Genomic DNA, 13,302 nt, shown 5'->3' with positions numbered 1-13,302 from the left:
TGTAAATTTGACAGTACCAGGGGACTATAATATTCTACTGAATAGAATTAAATCATTGAAGGAAGTAAACAGGTTGCTCAGTAGAATGTTTCTAGTAATGATTGAGACCAAGGGACCTTCAGCTCAGAATCAGTCCTAATTGTCACACAAATCCAGCAGTATAAGCGTTGCAAACTGCCCTTCACCCTACTGCCCCAGACTCGGAGGTCCATGTCAGCATTTCGGGTTGGGGTGATTGTAGCAGGAGTGCTCTGGATCCTCTAAGGCTAAAGAGACCTTACAGGCATATAAATACAACAGTCACTGAATCCAAAGGATGGGCAAGACCTGCTTCTCCCCAGCTAAGCTGCAGCACAAAGAACTGCAGCCCCAAGAGCCCTGTGGCAGCAACAAAGTGCAAAGGCTACAACTACGGTATTTACAATTCAATATGGCAAATATGAGTACAATACACAAGATCATATACTGGATGCTTGCGTAATGGTAACTGGGGTTGTGTTTTTGCAGACAATGTCATCTTTTGCAGAAAATGTGGCGTCCTCCGACTGTTGTCTTGACCAAGAAAAATGCTGATATTGAACAACACAGTCCACATTGGTGAGAGAGGTCCAGGGGTAGTGTAGAATTTATTGTCCTCCTCAGTGCCCCTCAAAGGTAGGTAGGTGAGGAATGGCCCACTATTTCCTCAGTTCTGGCCGAGGCATTCTGAATGCTTTTGGTGGCCTCGATCTGCAAAAGGGAAGGAAAGAGGAACCCAGAAAAGAATTTTATTCAAGGCTTGCTAGATTGTATCAGACCCCACCACACTATCAGGGAAGGACAAAGCTTCTAATGACACTGAGAAAAAGCAGTCTCAGATAAGTAAAAAAACACTTTTGTCCTTCAGACTATTGATTAAACTGCACATGAAGCTGAAAGTGCGTGATCAGGATCTCTCTCTCATTTTAAACTTCAAATCCACAGTAGCGACCATGTTGTTGGGTCAGTAAAGAATTACATCTGTGCCATGTTCATAGTCCAAATTCCCACCCCCTGACTGATGACTACATCAAGAGCTGGACGAGGGACACAAGAGTTTAGGTCAGGCAAATAGTGTTGAGGGGAAGGGATCAAATATCCCTTCCTCTATTTCCCCACATGGATCATTGCTTTGAATTTTTTAAAAACCCTGTAATTTTTTAAAAACCCTGTATACAGATTTCCTGCATTATAGCTAGTTTGAGCCATAGGATCATACAGCGTTAGTGGAGATGAATGCTCTCCCCTGCTTCAATATTTCTCTAGTTCTAGCCATGTTTCCCTTTGCCCTAATCATTTGCCTCTTTCCCCCATCTAGTGCTGCCTTGTGTTTGAACTCTGGGGATGACATGAAGGAAGTATGGATGGGTACTTACAATTCCATGGTTTCCCCATTGTCCCTGGTAACAGAAAGGGAAAGTGTCAGTTGAGTGTATTCTGCCACCAGGGGTGGATTGGCCATTAAGGCCACCAAGGAAAGTCAAGCTGGGCAATGACCTTCTAATACTACCCCATTCTCAGGACAACTCCATGCAAAGTGGGCAGGAGTCACTGCCACTGTGAGTGGACAACCCCTGCAAGGCAGCTCCCATCCCACCTGAGGCTGACAGGTGTAAAGTGGGCAGAAGTTGCAAGCCAGTGGAAGGTAGGTGTGAGTCAAACCCCAACCATCCTTCTCTCCTCCTCAACTAAGGGGGGAGTATTTCAGAACAATTATTTCCACCCCCATCTGCCAGTCTCACACAATGGCTCTCTCAAAGGCTAACCAGGAAGCCAGGAATTACAGAGAAAAGCAGCACCATATGGTATGATGGGGCTTTCCATCAGTACCTCCATTTCTGGGTACCTGTGACAATCCACAAACACCCATAACCAGTATCTCCTGCACTCAGGTACAGCCTATAATGGCTCCTTGCTATAGTAACACTTAGTGAATCCTGAAGTTGCCACAGATTTACTGTATGCTTAGAGTTCTGTAGAACGGCTCCATAGGATTCAGATGGTGTCAGCAGAAACGGAAAGAAAATCAACCGCCCAAGCCTTTGCATGGATTTACCAAGGGGGATTGCGGGACCCCAGTATAGGTATACAGCAGATCCAAACCTCCCTGCAACCCTAAGGAAAGCAGATACCTTTGTGAAGCTCTGACACCCTCACAGTTCACTGTTTTCTAAGCCAGATTCAGGAGAGGAAGGCTGCCCTTGATTGCACCAATCAGTACAGTTTGGATAGAAAGAGGAAAGTATCGCTCATGTCATGGCAGTAGGCAAAATAGCCAACAATACTAGGTATCCTTACTCGTAGATGTCATCCATGCGCATCCTACGGTAAAACTTGGCAAGCCGCACTGCCAATATGACACTAGGCAGCAGGAATATGGTGCACCAGCCCAGACTGAACCAGAAAGCATTCTGAAAGTGGAAGAGAAGGAAGAGGCTGTCAGTGCTAATGGAATGTATTCCCCTGACATCAGCCTAGGCTCTACCCTCACTGTAAGGTCAGACATACCCCTAAAAGAAGCATCAGAACTGAGAAACATATTCCTGCCTACCAGCCACCTTCCCATATGTTCTCTCCTGGCTCTGCACAAGAGCTGGCTCACGCATGCCCCTCACCCAGTGCCCAGCAAATTGGAGGAAAAATAGCTCTTGTGTATAGCTGCTCTTCCCTAGCTGCACCCCAATCTGCTGCCCACAGTCAAGACTTCCCAAGCCTTCAGCAAAGTTTAATATAGACACCCCACACAATGCAGTGGCAAACTCACTGCCCTGGAAACAGATCACAGCTATTACAACTAGAATTTAGGTGGGACACCCCCCCCCCCCCGCCTGCAAGTCAACTTATTTACACAACTCAAACCATAGCTGCTATCTTCTCTACCCTCTTCTTTCCATGCTGCTGTCCCTTATCTAGGCTGACTCATGGCATTTATCTCCCCACTCCCCTCTAGGTCTTTGTGTCACTAAATGATGAGGTCAGCCCTCCTCTTATTTCCCTTACCCAAGCATCAACAATGTAGCTGCAGACAATGGTATTTGCAGCATCGAATGTCCAGGCTACAGGGCCACAGCGTGCCGCTTCTCCTGTGATCTGTCAGCAAGTAACACAAACATTATAACCAGCATGAGAAAGAATCCAGCCCCAGGTGCCACTCCAACAGCCATTCCTCAAATACAGTAGGCGTTTTCCCAACATTACAAACCAGTACACCACCTTTGCATTTGAAGCCTGGAAGAACTACAGTGTGTGTCCCATATGAATGATCTGAGCATGAAGCCACAGGATAGCCAAAGGATACAAGTAGGCACAAAGATTTTGTTGGGGCAAGGAAGTTCTTATGAAGAAGAACTGTTTTTTTATACCCTGCTTTTCACTACCCAGGGGAGTCCCAAAGTGGCTTCCAATCACCTTCCCTTTCCCCACAACAGATATCCTGTGAGGTATAGGAGGATGAGAGAGCTCTATCAGAACTGCACTGCAGGAACAGCCCTAAGAGAACTATGACTAGCCCAAGGTCACCCAGCTATCTGCCTGTGGAGGAGTGGGGAATCAATCCAGATAAGTGTCTGCCACTCCTAACCACTATACCATGCTGGGCTCAGTTGCTATTTGCTTCAAACACCTAATAAACTAGGGCATGAATGAAGTTCTCAGTCTGGATGTGAAATAAGATGTGAATGCATATGCGAGCAAGTACCGGCCAGCTCCCATTTTGCCATGACCAAAGGCTGAGCCTGGTCTCCATCAGCAGTTGAGGTTACTTACAGTGCCTTTGACCCAGTCCAGGTACACTTTAAAATAATCCAGCACATTGTGTATAAAATCCAGGGTTGCCTAGTTAAAAGCAGAGAAGAGAACAGAGTTGAGAATACAGGACAACCCTTTCCAAATCCAACAAGTAATTCAGTTCTAGAGCACACATATGGCTATCGAAACCCTTTTGTAGATCCAGGAAATGGGAAAGGGGGCATTGATTCATACATGATTAGCCAGAGTTGACATGTACCATCATGGAAACACAAGCCTCCATGTTTTGGTTTCCACTTGTGCTCCTTTCCATTGCAGAACTGGTTCGCCATCAGCTTTGGCATGTAAGTCCATGCAGGAGGCTAGGAATAGGCCCCAGCATTGCACAAGGTGGAAGGAAATAAAATGAAGCCTAAGACACCCACCATCCTGTACCCTGCATCAATGACTAGGTTAATTTAAAAAAAAAAAGACTCACATTTTTGACAATTTCCTCTAAGTGCTGCGTCATAAATCTAGTGACCTCCTTTGCTTGTATCAGTGTGGAATTCACCAACTCCTGGTAGGACACAGAATTATCAGGTTAGTTCATTGACAGAGCCAGGCACAGATGAGATCTCGGGGGTTCTTTCTGGCTTACTTTCTGTCAATCTGGGTAGCCCACTCAGAACAAACCCTTTCGCTGGTTATATCCAATATCCCAAAAGGCATAAAGGAGTAAACTACGTTAACATCAGGTCCTGACAAACCCTTTGAAATGCAATAAGAACACTAAGCACTAGAGGATAATAGAGACTGAAACATGTTATATAGCATAATACAATCTTCCCTGGCCCCAAAATGCACAAATACATCATTGGGCCATCAGCAGATCCATCCATTAGCATTTTCTTTCTCCATCTAAGGTAAAGGTGTCAAATTCTTTTGTTAGGGATGCCAGGTCCTCCTAAGAAAAGAAACCATCACTTGATCCAAGCAACCCTGCCAGTCTCACATATGTTAGTTCCAGGTGAGGTGGTTGAGTGGGCAGCCGCAGACCAGCTAGAAGCAATTCCTAGAGGAAACATCAATCTCGGACCCATTCTAGTCCAGTTCCCAACCTGGTCATGGGGTTGAAAAAGCACTGGTGGTCACCCTCATGGGTGACCTTTGGAGGCAGCTGGACCAAGGCAAGTTAGCACTGCTAGTGTTACTAGTTCTCACAGCAGTATTTTACACTGTCAACCATGGGCTTTTCGCTCACCACCTGGCTGCCGTGGGGATACGGTCACTTCCAGATTGGATTACTACAACTCACTCTGAGCGAGGCTCTGACCCAGCAACTGCAGCTGGTACAAAATGTGACTGCTTACATCGTCACAACTTTGTAGGGTTGTGCGCCAAAGTGCACAACCCCAGTCACAAGGGTGCCCTGGAGGTTACATCTACAACCTGTCCTCCAACAATTACATTGGTTGCTAGTTGAGTTCCAACTCGGGTTCAAAGTTTGGGTACTGACCTTTAAGGTCCTATGCAGTCTGGGTTCTGCATATCTGAGGGATTCTCTCTCTATATATGCCCCGTGGAGAGCACTGAATTCACTAAGTGCCAATTTGTTTGCAATCCTTAGCCCCAAAGATATCCACCTGGCCTCAATCAGGGCTGAAATGAGTTGCTATCCAACATCAGGGCCTTGACGGAGTTATCACAGTTCCCCAGGGCCTGTAAGTCGGCACTCTTTCTCCCAGGACTATGGTTGAGCCAGGGCAGCTTAACATCCTGTGGGCCTCCTGCCCCTTCTCTCCAAGTTTCCTTAGCTGGCCACATGTTCCTAGCTGACAGCCAATCTTGCTGGCTTGCTTATTTATTTAATAAATATTTATTAAATAAATTAAAGAATTAAAAATATGATGCTAGGTACTAGAGATATAAGCTTTGTAAAGGACACATGTAAAGTCAATTAACAATATTAGGTTTTGTTTTTTTTTACTAAAAATACAAAGAAAAGACTGTTTCCAAAACCTCCTGGGTGCTTTTTGTCCTCCCACAACCCCTTTTCCCGCATAGGCTGAGAACAGCACCAGATGCTCATGGGTTGGATAAGAACCCTGAATGGGCCAGTTCTGTCCACAGGCTGTATGTCTGACCCCCCTGATCCCAGTGATGTCAATCCATTCCAAGGGGAAATTTCTGCATTCCCAACTGGCAAGTAATAGTTTGAAGACTTATGCCATGGGGCTTGGACAGATTGCCTGCTCATGTGACTTCCCCCCTTTGATATCTATAGCAAGAAGTCCTTTATAGAAACTTTCAAGAACTTGGGATCAAAAGTTTTATGAGATTTTACTCCCACCATTCTTTCAACCTGAACTCAAACTACTTACCGGAATCTGAGGCAGAGATGTTTTTAACTGCTGGATGCTGCTGTTCAGTTTTTGCTAAGGGCAAAGAATGTTCATTAGAGAGGGTTCTTCCAAGAGAGTCTCCATGTACACAAGAGAACTCTGAGGCCAAAAGTTAAATCCATCCAGAGAGGACAGCACCAAGCCAGGCAGGATAATTGAAGAGGGAGTTAGGAGCATCACTCACAATTGCAGGCGAAAAACTGGATTTGGCCCATGACTCGATCTCTCTTAAACGATTGGCTTGATTTAGCAGTTGTTCACTAATGGGACTGCTCTGAAAATGATATCATCATAATAAAGAGGTTTGGCTGTAGTCTCCATGTTCACACACACACACACAAAATCTCTTTCTAAGTCAGACATATAGTCAAGTGCAGTGGATTCCCGCTTCCGGTACCTTTAAGCCTATATCATTTCTAGACAGTCCTCCCTTATTCAAATGCCCTGCACTTTTGTTTAGTAACCCTCTGCCATCCAACAATCCCTGCTGTGCCTCCATTATCCGTGATGCACTTCTCTGGAAATCCTGTTTGGTGGCTACATTTCCAAGAGGCAGTTTAGGGTACAAGTGCCTCCTGTGTCCAAAGGGGAAGCCTGGGGCAACATGAGGGCCAGTCAACTCTAAGAACTGGTGAGTCATAGTAGCTAAGAGAATGAGCCTTTGTCTGTGAGATCACCTTAGTCAAGCCACTCCTTCTGCCTACAGCTGGGGGATCATACTAGTGTACTGTTGTAAGCATTACTGTAAAGCACTTTGAACAATGGAAACACAAGATAGATGCTAAATAGTATTGTGTTCAAAATTGTTGGCAATTGCAAGTCACACCTAGGCTCAATTTGAGAAGGGGAGGTGTCGGGAGAGAACAGGCAACACTCACCGTATTATCTGCCAGGAAGTCTAGCTGCTCAGCGAATGCGGACAAGTTTATTTGTGTCAAGTTCTGTTTATGTGCACAGGAAAAAAAACAGAGAGAGCACACGATGGTCAGCTTTGTAAGGCAGCCACAGACACTGAAGTGAGTATGGCTATTGACAACCTTATAACAAACTCGTCTTTTCCTCCACAACCCTTTTCTTATCCCCATCTCACTTGTTGCAGAACACTGGTGAAGTTCAGATTCAGTAGCCCATTCTTTATGCCCAGATCTTTCAGGGAACTCATCTGGTCTTCTGTCAGGAACTCCGTAGAATTCACACTGATGTTTAATTTATTCAAAGTGGAGTCGATGTCTTGTGTGTACTGCAGTGAGAATTTGAAAAAACGAGGTGAGTAGGAACACAGGGCACAAGTATCTGCCCTCTGGTCTAGGAAGGCTGCAGATGTGCCACAGACCAGAAGACCCAAAGTGGAGACTCGAGGGGCACAAGCTTTATGCTCCTGCAGGCCCTCTTCACTGACCTTGCTGATGTTGAGGGAGTCATCTAGTGAGACTGTCTCACCCAAGTGCAGAGTGTTCCACAAGGAGTCATTGCTTTTGCAGTCTCTGCAAGAAGGAACAATTAGCTAGCAGTTCAGAACACATCAGACTATGTCAAATACCAGTTGGACAAAAGAGCTTCCCACTTATATAATTTACCCCAAGGCAGTACAGGCTAGAATCAGTCATCATACCCCTGTGGAAGGCTAGGAAAATGGCTCTTAGTAGGATCCCTGGGAAACAGCAAGGCTAAGAGCATGGTGACTGTTCTGGAGGGTGCTGGGGAGAAGGGCATGGCTCCTATGGCACTCTAGGAAGTGCTTGGCTGAGAAGATTGCAGGCTAAGGCCTGTCATCCCTGCACAGATTGCCTTGGCATGGGTGGGCTAAGTACCCTGGCATTTCTGCTATCCAGTCTGAAGCTCTCACCCCACCTTCAAAGGTCTGACTCCCCCTGAAGATACTGAAGATCAATCACAGCTGGCAGGATGTAAGAGAAGTTCAAGGGGAAACCAGGCAGGCTTCCTGGCACTCACTTGTACAGGCTGGTCAGAGTCACGTTAGAATCCTTCATTCCCAAGGACCCCAATGGGACGAATTCTGAGACAAGTCCTGATTTGTCTAGGAACTGAAAGAGAGGAAGCAACAATTATGGGATTCCTTATTTACCAACTCAACATCATACAGAATGCTCCCCCCCCCCCCAGTTCGTATACCCTCCTCTCAAGACTGGAATGTCTGGCTGTGTTGAGCAACTTTCATGCCAAAATGACATTAAGAACAAAAGTGGGAATGAGGCCCCCAGAGTGGCAATGTGGCCTTTGGTCTGGGATTTAGAGCTACCACAGTTGAGTAGATCTACCACAGTAGAGCTACCACAGAGCTACCCTTGACATCAACTAACTTCTTCTGTGACCCACACTCCTTTCTAATGGGATCCATGCATACTCATGGTAGTTTATGGGACTTACCTGGAGGAAATGTCCAGTGGCCCAGGGACGGCACAACAATGTATACATATTGCCCCCTACTAAAAAAGTCAGCAGAACCAGCAGCATCAGAAGCCATGCAAAAATGAAGCTGAACCCAACACCCCTGTCAGGAGAAGCAAGAAATTATCAGATGCAGATTGGAAGAGCAGACCTTCCTACATACCCCTACCATCTAACCCTACAATCATGCTGGCAATTCAGCCACACATGATCCACCACAGATATGGACATGGTTCAGCTCACAGCCCATCTGGACAATTTGCTGAAAGGCGTTCAAGGTCAATGTCATCCGCCTTATCAACACAGCACCCTTTGGGGTAGGCCACACAGCTGAGTAGAGACTTGAACTTTGGTCTTCCTGATTCCAGTCCCATTTGCCAGCCACAGAGGCTTTGCCACCTAGAAACAGGTGTACACCTCAGCATTGCTGCTCTTGCAAAGCTCAAACTGAACACCAGAAAGCTCTCTTCAAGCACTTGGACAATACCACCTAGGAAGATCAGCTCTTCCTCCCAACCCATTCTATCACTATTTGCAAATGTCTGTCTCTTTGGACATCATCAGAGAGATACCCAGGGGGCCTGTTTGGTGATTCCTCCCCCAAGAGGAGAGCCATGATGTGCAAAATGTCTTACGCCATTAAGAAGTCTCCTCCAGAGTTGGAGAGGCAGCCCCGTTTGGTGGGTGGTGCCTGCGTGTCTAGCCCACAGGCCCCACACAACAGGCCCAATGCATTGAGTACAATTATCAGGAGCACCAGACAGCAGAGGCAGATGCCAACAACCCTCCTGGAGTGGGAAAAGAAAAAGGGACATTACCAGTGTCAAGAATTCAGCAAGGATTTAAGCAGAGAGAAATTACAGCGTATTCCTATACAAAGTGACTCCAACCTATTGAGATGGATGGGCTTTAGATTGCAGTAACTGTGTGTGAGATTGAACTACAAGGCTCTGTTAAAATGCATTCACTCTTGTAGTGGGCCACACCTCTGCTATGAACCAGCAGGACCATGCTGTGTCAGCAATCTGCAAAATCAAGTCAGAGACTCATTTATCTTCAAAAGATTGGACATGAGTGAAGCCAACAAGAAAGCATGGATCTTTGCAAGGCCAGGTATAGTTAATGGGAAAAGATTAAGTCTATCCATACGTTAACCGATGTTTAAATGTTTCCTATTATAAGTGGCATGCCATCCAACACAGCTGGGAAACATCAACATACCTTGGACTGACAACAGTAAGCTGCATGTCAGCAGCCTCTGTAAGCAATAACCGGAGAGGCTTTGGCTTGTCTCCTGGGCTACAACTCCAACCTCTTTCCAATAACTAGCATATTGGGAACATTATAACTACATAGCAGAGCCAGAAAGCACAGTTCAACCCAGGGGTAGGCAAACTGTGGCCCTCCAGATGTCCATGGACTACAATTCCCATGAGCCCCTGCCAGCAAATGCTGGCAGGGGCTCATAGGAATTGTAGTCCATGGACATCTAGAGGGCCACAGTTTGCCCACCCCTGGTTTAACCCTACCAAAATGTGATGGATTGAAGCTGCTGCTATCAGTTCAACCAAAAGTGTTTCTGGGAAACCTGCCTTTTATAAGCAATGCTGGATTTTGTGCTGTGTTTTATAATGCAAACTACCAGGATCAAAGTGTGAAGCCCTCAGCATGGCCATTAAAAGGGTAACATCCTATGCTCAAAGGTAGGTAGCACAGACAGCTGAAGGAAGGAACTGTTCGAAGTGGAAGCTTAGGAATGTTAGTTGTTGTTTTATTTGTATTGTTGTGAAGGCAAATGTTTGCACTGCGAGGGTTACAGGGTTGATGAATGTTTGTATTTCTTGGCACATAAAATATAGAAAATAAAAAGCATCAAGGTATATCAAGTAGCATGAACTCTGTGGACATCTAGGACACTAAGACTGGCGAGGGATTTTTTTTTTTTTTAGGGGGGGAGGCATCATCTGAGTATGGAATTGAAGTCACTGTGGGTGGGCAGGTAGCTGTGAATTTCCTGCATTCTGCAGTGAGTAGGTGACCCTGGATGTCTCTTCCAACTCAATGATTCTATTATTCTAAAACAAATTTGGTCTACCCTAGCTCCAGGGGCTCTTCTATACTACACTGAACAACTCATACCTGTAGTCATCATAGACCTTGACATCTGGTTCATAGGCATCAGCCTTCTTGGTGATGTCACCCAGAAACTCAGAGACATTCCCCATTGTGTCCAGTATAGGGAGGCGGCTGCGTAATTCCACAATCTTCTCTTTGATGCTGCCCAGATGAGCCTGTCCTTCTGTAAGGGCAGACCAGAAATGGTTGTGAGCTACAGCCAACAGGAACTGGTATAGGAATCTGTCATCTGTTTATTCTGGATGCACTTAGGGCATGTGCTTGACAGCCTAGAAGGCTGTCAAACAGGAACTTGGGTCCTAACATTACTAAAATAGCATAAATTAATACAGTGCACAAAGAAAGGACAATGCCAATTCTGGGTATTACACCACTGCTTTGAACTTCCAATCAGATTAATCAGGGACAGACAAGCAGTTCCGCAAGGATGCAGCTCAGGAAGATGGGGATGTCTAGCCAAATAATAAGCATTCTTTCATTACCTTTATTGGCATTCCATAGCATTATTACAAGGTATAAAATAATAAGCACTGTGCCATGATAACTAACTTTGCAAAATGCAAGTTACTGTGAGAGACTTTGAATTCTAAATAAGCAAACTCTTTGAATTAAAGTTTCTTTATTATAAATGCAAGCATCTATGTTGAAGGCATAGTCAGAACTGACCCACAAAGCATGGGGTAGGAAATATAGGACCTAAAGGAGGCTCCTGCTCCCCTGGGAACTCAAACCAGTTCAAAAGAAGTCATAATATGGAGATAACTGTCGAAGCAAATGGGGTGAGAAATAGAGGGAAATAAGGAAGAGAGGAAGTGAGGAATGTTTGGGGAGGTTGGTGGAGAGTGGGCGCCTTACAGAAGAAGCAAAAGAACAAGAAAGTCACTGTGCCATAGGGCCAACTACAACTTTATTCCATTATGCTGCCCCTATACATTTCAGTGGGAACGACTTGATACAATTGTACAGGTCTCCCTGAAGAAGGGCATATAAGGGCAGTATAACAGAATAAACAAATTCGTTTTCTTTCAGCACCACTATTTTTTATTCTCCATCTTTGGTGCGGCCCTCTTCTCATGTATTGCACGCTACAGGAGTCCACTATTAATGCTAGAATCCAAACCAATGTTTGCAGTGCTTTACTTAGAAAAGAAGAAAAACCTAGCAATGGTTTTGGCAATGATAGAGGATGAATAATTAAATGCATGAGAAAATCAGTGTGAATGTTATATCCTCCTCCTTTGATAAGTGCCCCTGCTCTCCACTCTTGGTACTTAGTAACAGAATATTCATAAATGAAGTTGCCATTAAAATGGGAAACATTTGTCAAGCATGGAACTGGAAATGAAAGAATTAGAACAAAGTGATGGCCGTAGTGAATTCTCAGTGTAAGACGTACCTGCAGTGCCAACAGTCAGTAAACTGTCCTTTGTCATTGGCTCAAACCATATTCATGGGAGTCGCTAGGCTGGAACCCATGGATGAGAGACTAGAGTGTGCAAGGGGAGGGTATTCTTACTGATTCCCCCCATATGCTACATTTTGGGCTGCTTGGAGAGGGGGAGGAAATCTTTCTGGCAAGATCCAACCCACTCTGCTATTTTCCTGGGAGAGAGCTCCTCCCGTGCTTATCCGGGTCACAGAAGGTGGCCATGATCCCAATCCCAATCTTTGGACAGCTAGCAGCACCTACTATTGCCTGTGGCAAGCAGGCTGGCGTGGCAAGGCCAGGCAATGCACACCTTCTATTACAGCACTGAGCAGGCTCAGTTGTGAGCTGCTAGAGCTGCCAGCAGTAGCTGCACTAGTGTCAGGCCAGCTAAGCTGTCAGTCAAGTGGAGAATAGTTGGGGAAGGTTAGAGAAGGCATGCCCATGATCAGTCCTGGTCCATATAAGGGGCCCAAAGGCAAGCCAGAGTCAAGGCTACAAGTCCTCTCCAGGCTGTGGAGGAGAGAACTGAGAAGAGAGGAGAAGGAACAAGATGCAGTTAGCCTCTTCGCCTCCCTACATCTCAGGCCTTCACTGACCCTGCAGTCTTGGCTGGATCTACAGAGGAGGGCCAAACAGTGGAGAGCTCATGGATACCCACAGCTATATATTATGTATGATCAAGTTACTAATTCAAGGCCTAAATGCATGTCTCACAGGTGGAGCTCCACTGCTGAGCAACTGAGAATTAAAAAAGTTGTATAGTACTTAGGTTAATTATTTTGCAATAAGGGTATAAAACATTTGATATTAAAAGCTTGTGATTTCCTGACCTGGCTGACCTTTATCTAACCTAAAGCCAGAAACTTCTAGTTTTGTCTATCAGAAAGCACTTTCGGGATGCTAGTGAGCAGAAAACACTGTTTGAGAAATATCTTTATTATTTGTAATGTGACTTTTCTGTGGAAAAAGAAAGAGTTGTGAAATAATGCATCTTCTAGAACTTTCCATAGAACAGGAAGGAAATGAACAGAATTCACAAGAAAAATTAGTGGTTAAGCAAAGTGAGCTGACAAAACTACATGGCTTGAGGTACTTCAGATCCATCTAAAGATCATGACCAGCCAGCAGGACCCATCTGGGCTGACCCCTTGTGTATTTTACACTTTGCTTTGCTTTTTC

General features: G+C 45.3%; 1 protein-coding gene across 5 annotated transcripts in view; it reads right to left on the bottom strand.

Annotated features, from left to right (window-relative positions):
• Positions 1 to 404: 404 nt before the first annotated feature.
• Positions 405 to 13,302, bottom strand: part of LOC143843437 (prominin-1-A-like) — a 37,149-nt gene continuing 24,251 nt past the window's right edge. For 4 of the 5 annotated variants that reach the window (XM_077349469.1, XM_077349470.1, XM_077349468.1 and 1 more), the window contains 15 exons: positions 10,698 to 10,857; positions 9,194 to 9,346; positions 8,538 to 8,661; positions 8,103 to 8,194; positions 7,549 to 7,633; positions 7,240 to 7,389; positions 7,028 to 7,090; positions 6,334 to 6,423; positions 6,129 to 6,182; positions 4,244 to 4,324; positions 3,784 to 3,852; positions 3,019 to 3,108; positions 2,317 to 2,429; positions 1,395 to 1,418; positions 405 to 729 (listed from right to left, as the gene is read on the bottom strand). In XM_077349469.1, the coding sequence (XP_077205584.1) occupies positions 678 to 729; positions 1,395 to 1,418; positions 2,317 to 2,429; positions 3,019 to 3,108; positions 3,784 to 3,852; positions 4,244 to 4,324; positions 6,129 to 6,182; positions 6,334 to 6,423; positions 7,028 to 7,090; positions 7,240 to 7,389; positions 7,549 to 7,633; positions 8,103 to 8,194; positions 8,538 to 8,661; positions 9,194 to 9,346; positions 10,698 to 10,857 (1,400 nt within the window). In that variant the 3' untranslated portion in view covers positions 405 to 677. The remainder of the gene's footprint in view (positions 730 to 1,394; positions 1,419 to 2,316; positions 2,430 to 3,018; positions 3,109 to 3,783; positions 3,853 to 4,243; positions 4,325 to 6,128; positions 6,183 to 6,333; positions 6,424 to 7,027; positions 7,091 to 7,239; positions 7,390 to 7,548; positions 7,634 to 8,102; positions 8,195 to 8,537; positions 8,662 to 9,193; positions 9,347 to 10,697; positions 10,858 to 13,302) is intronic. The other variant, XM_077349471.1, reaches the window with a different exon arrangement.

Source organism: Paroedura picta, chromosome 8 (genome assembly GCF_049243985.1).
Source record: "Paroedura picta isolate Pp20150507F chromosome 8, Ppicta_v3.0, whole genome shotgun sequence".
Taxonomy (NCBI): domain Eukaryota; kingdom Metazoa; phylum Chordata; class Lepidosauria; order Squamata; family Gekkonidae; genus Paroedura; species Paroedura picta.
This window is presented reverse-complemented; position numbering and strand designations above follow the sequence as displayed.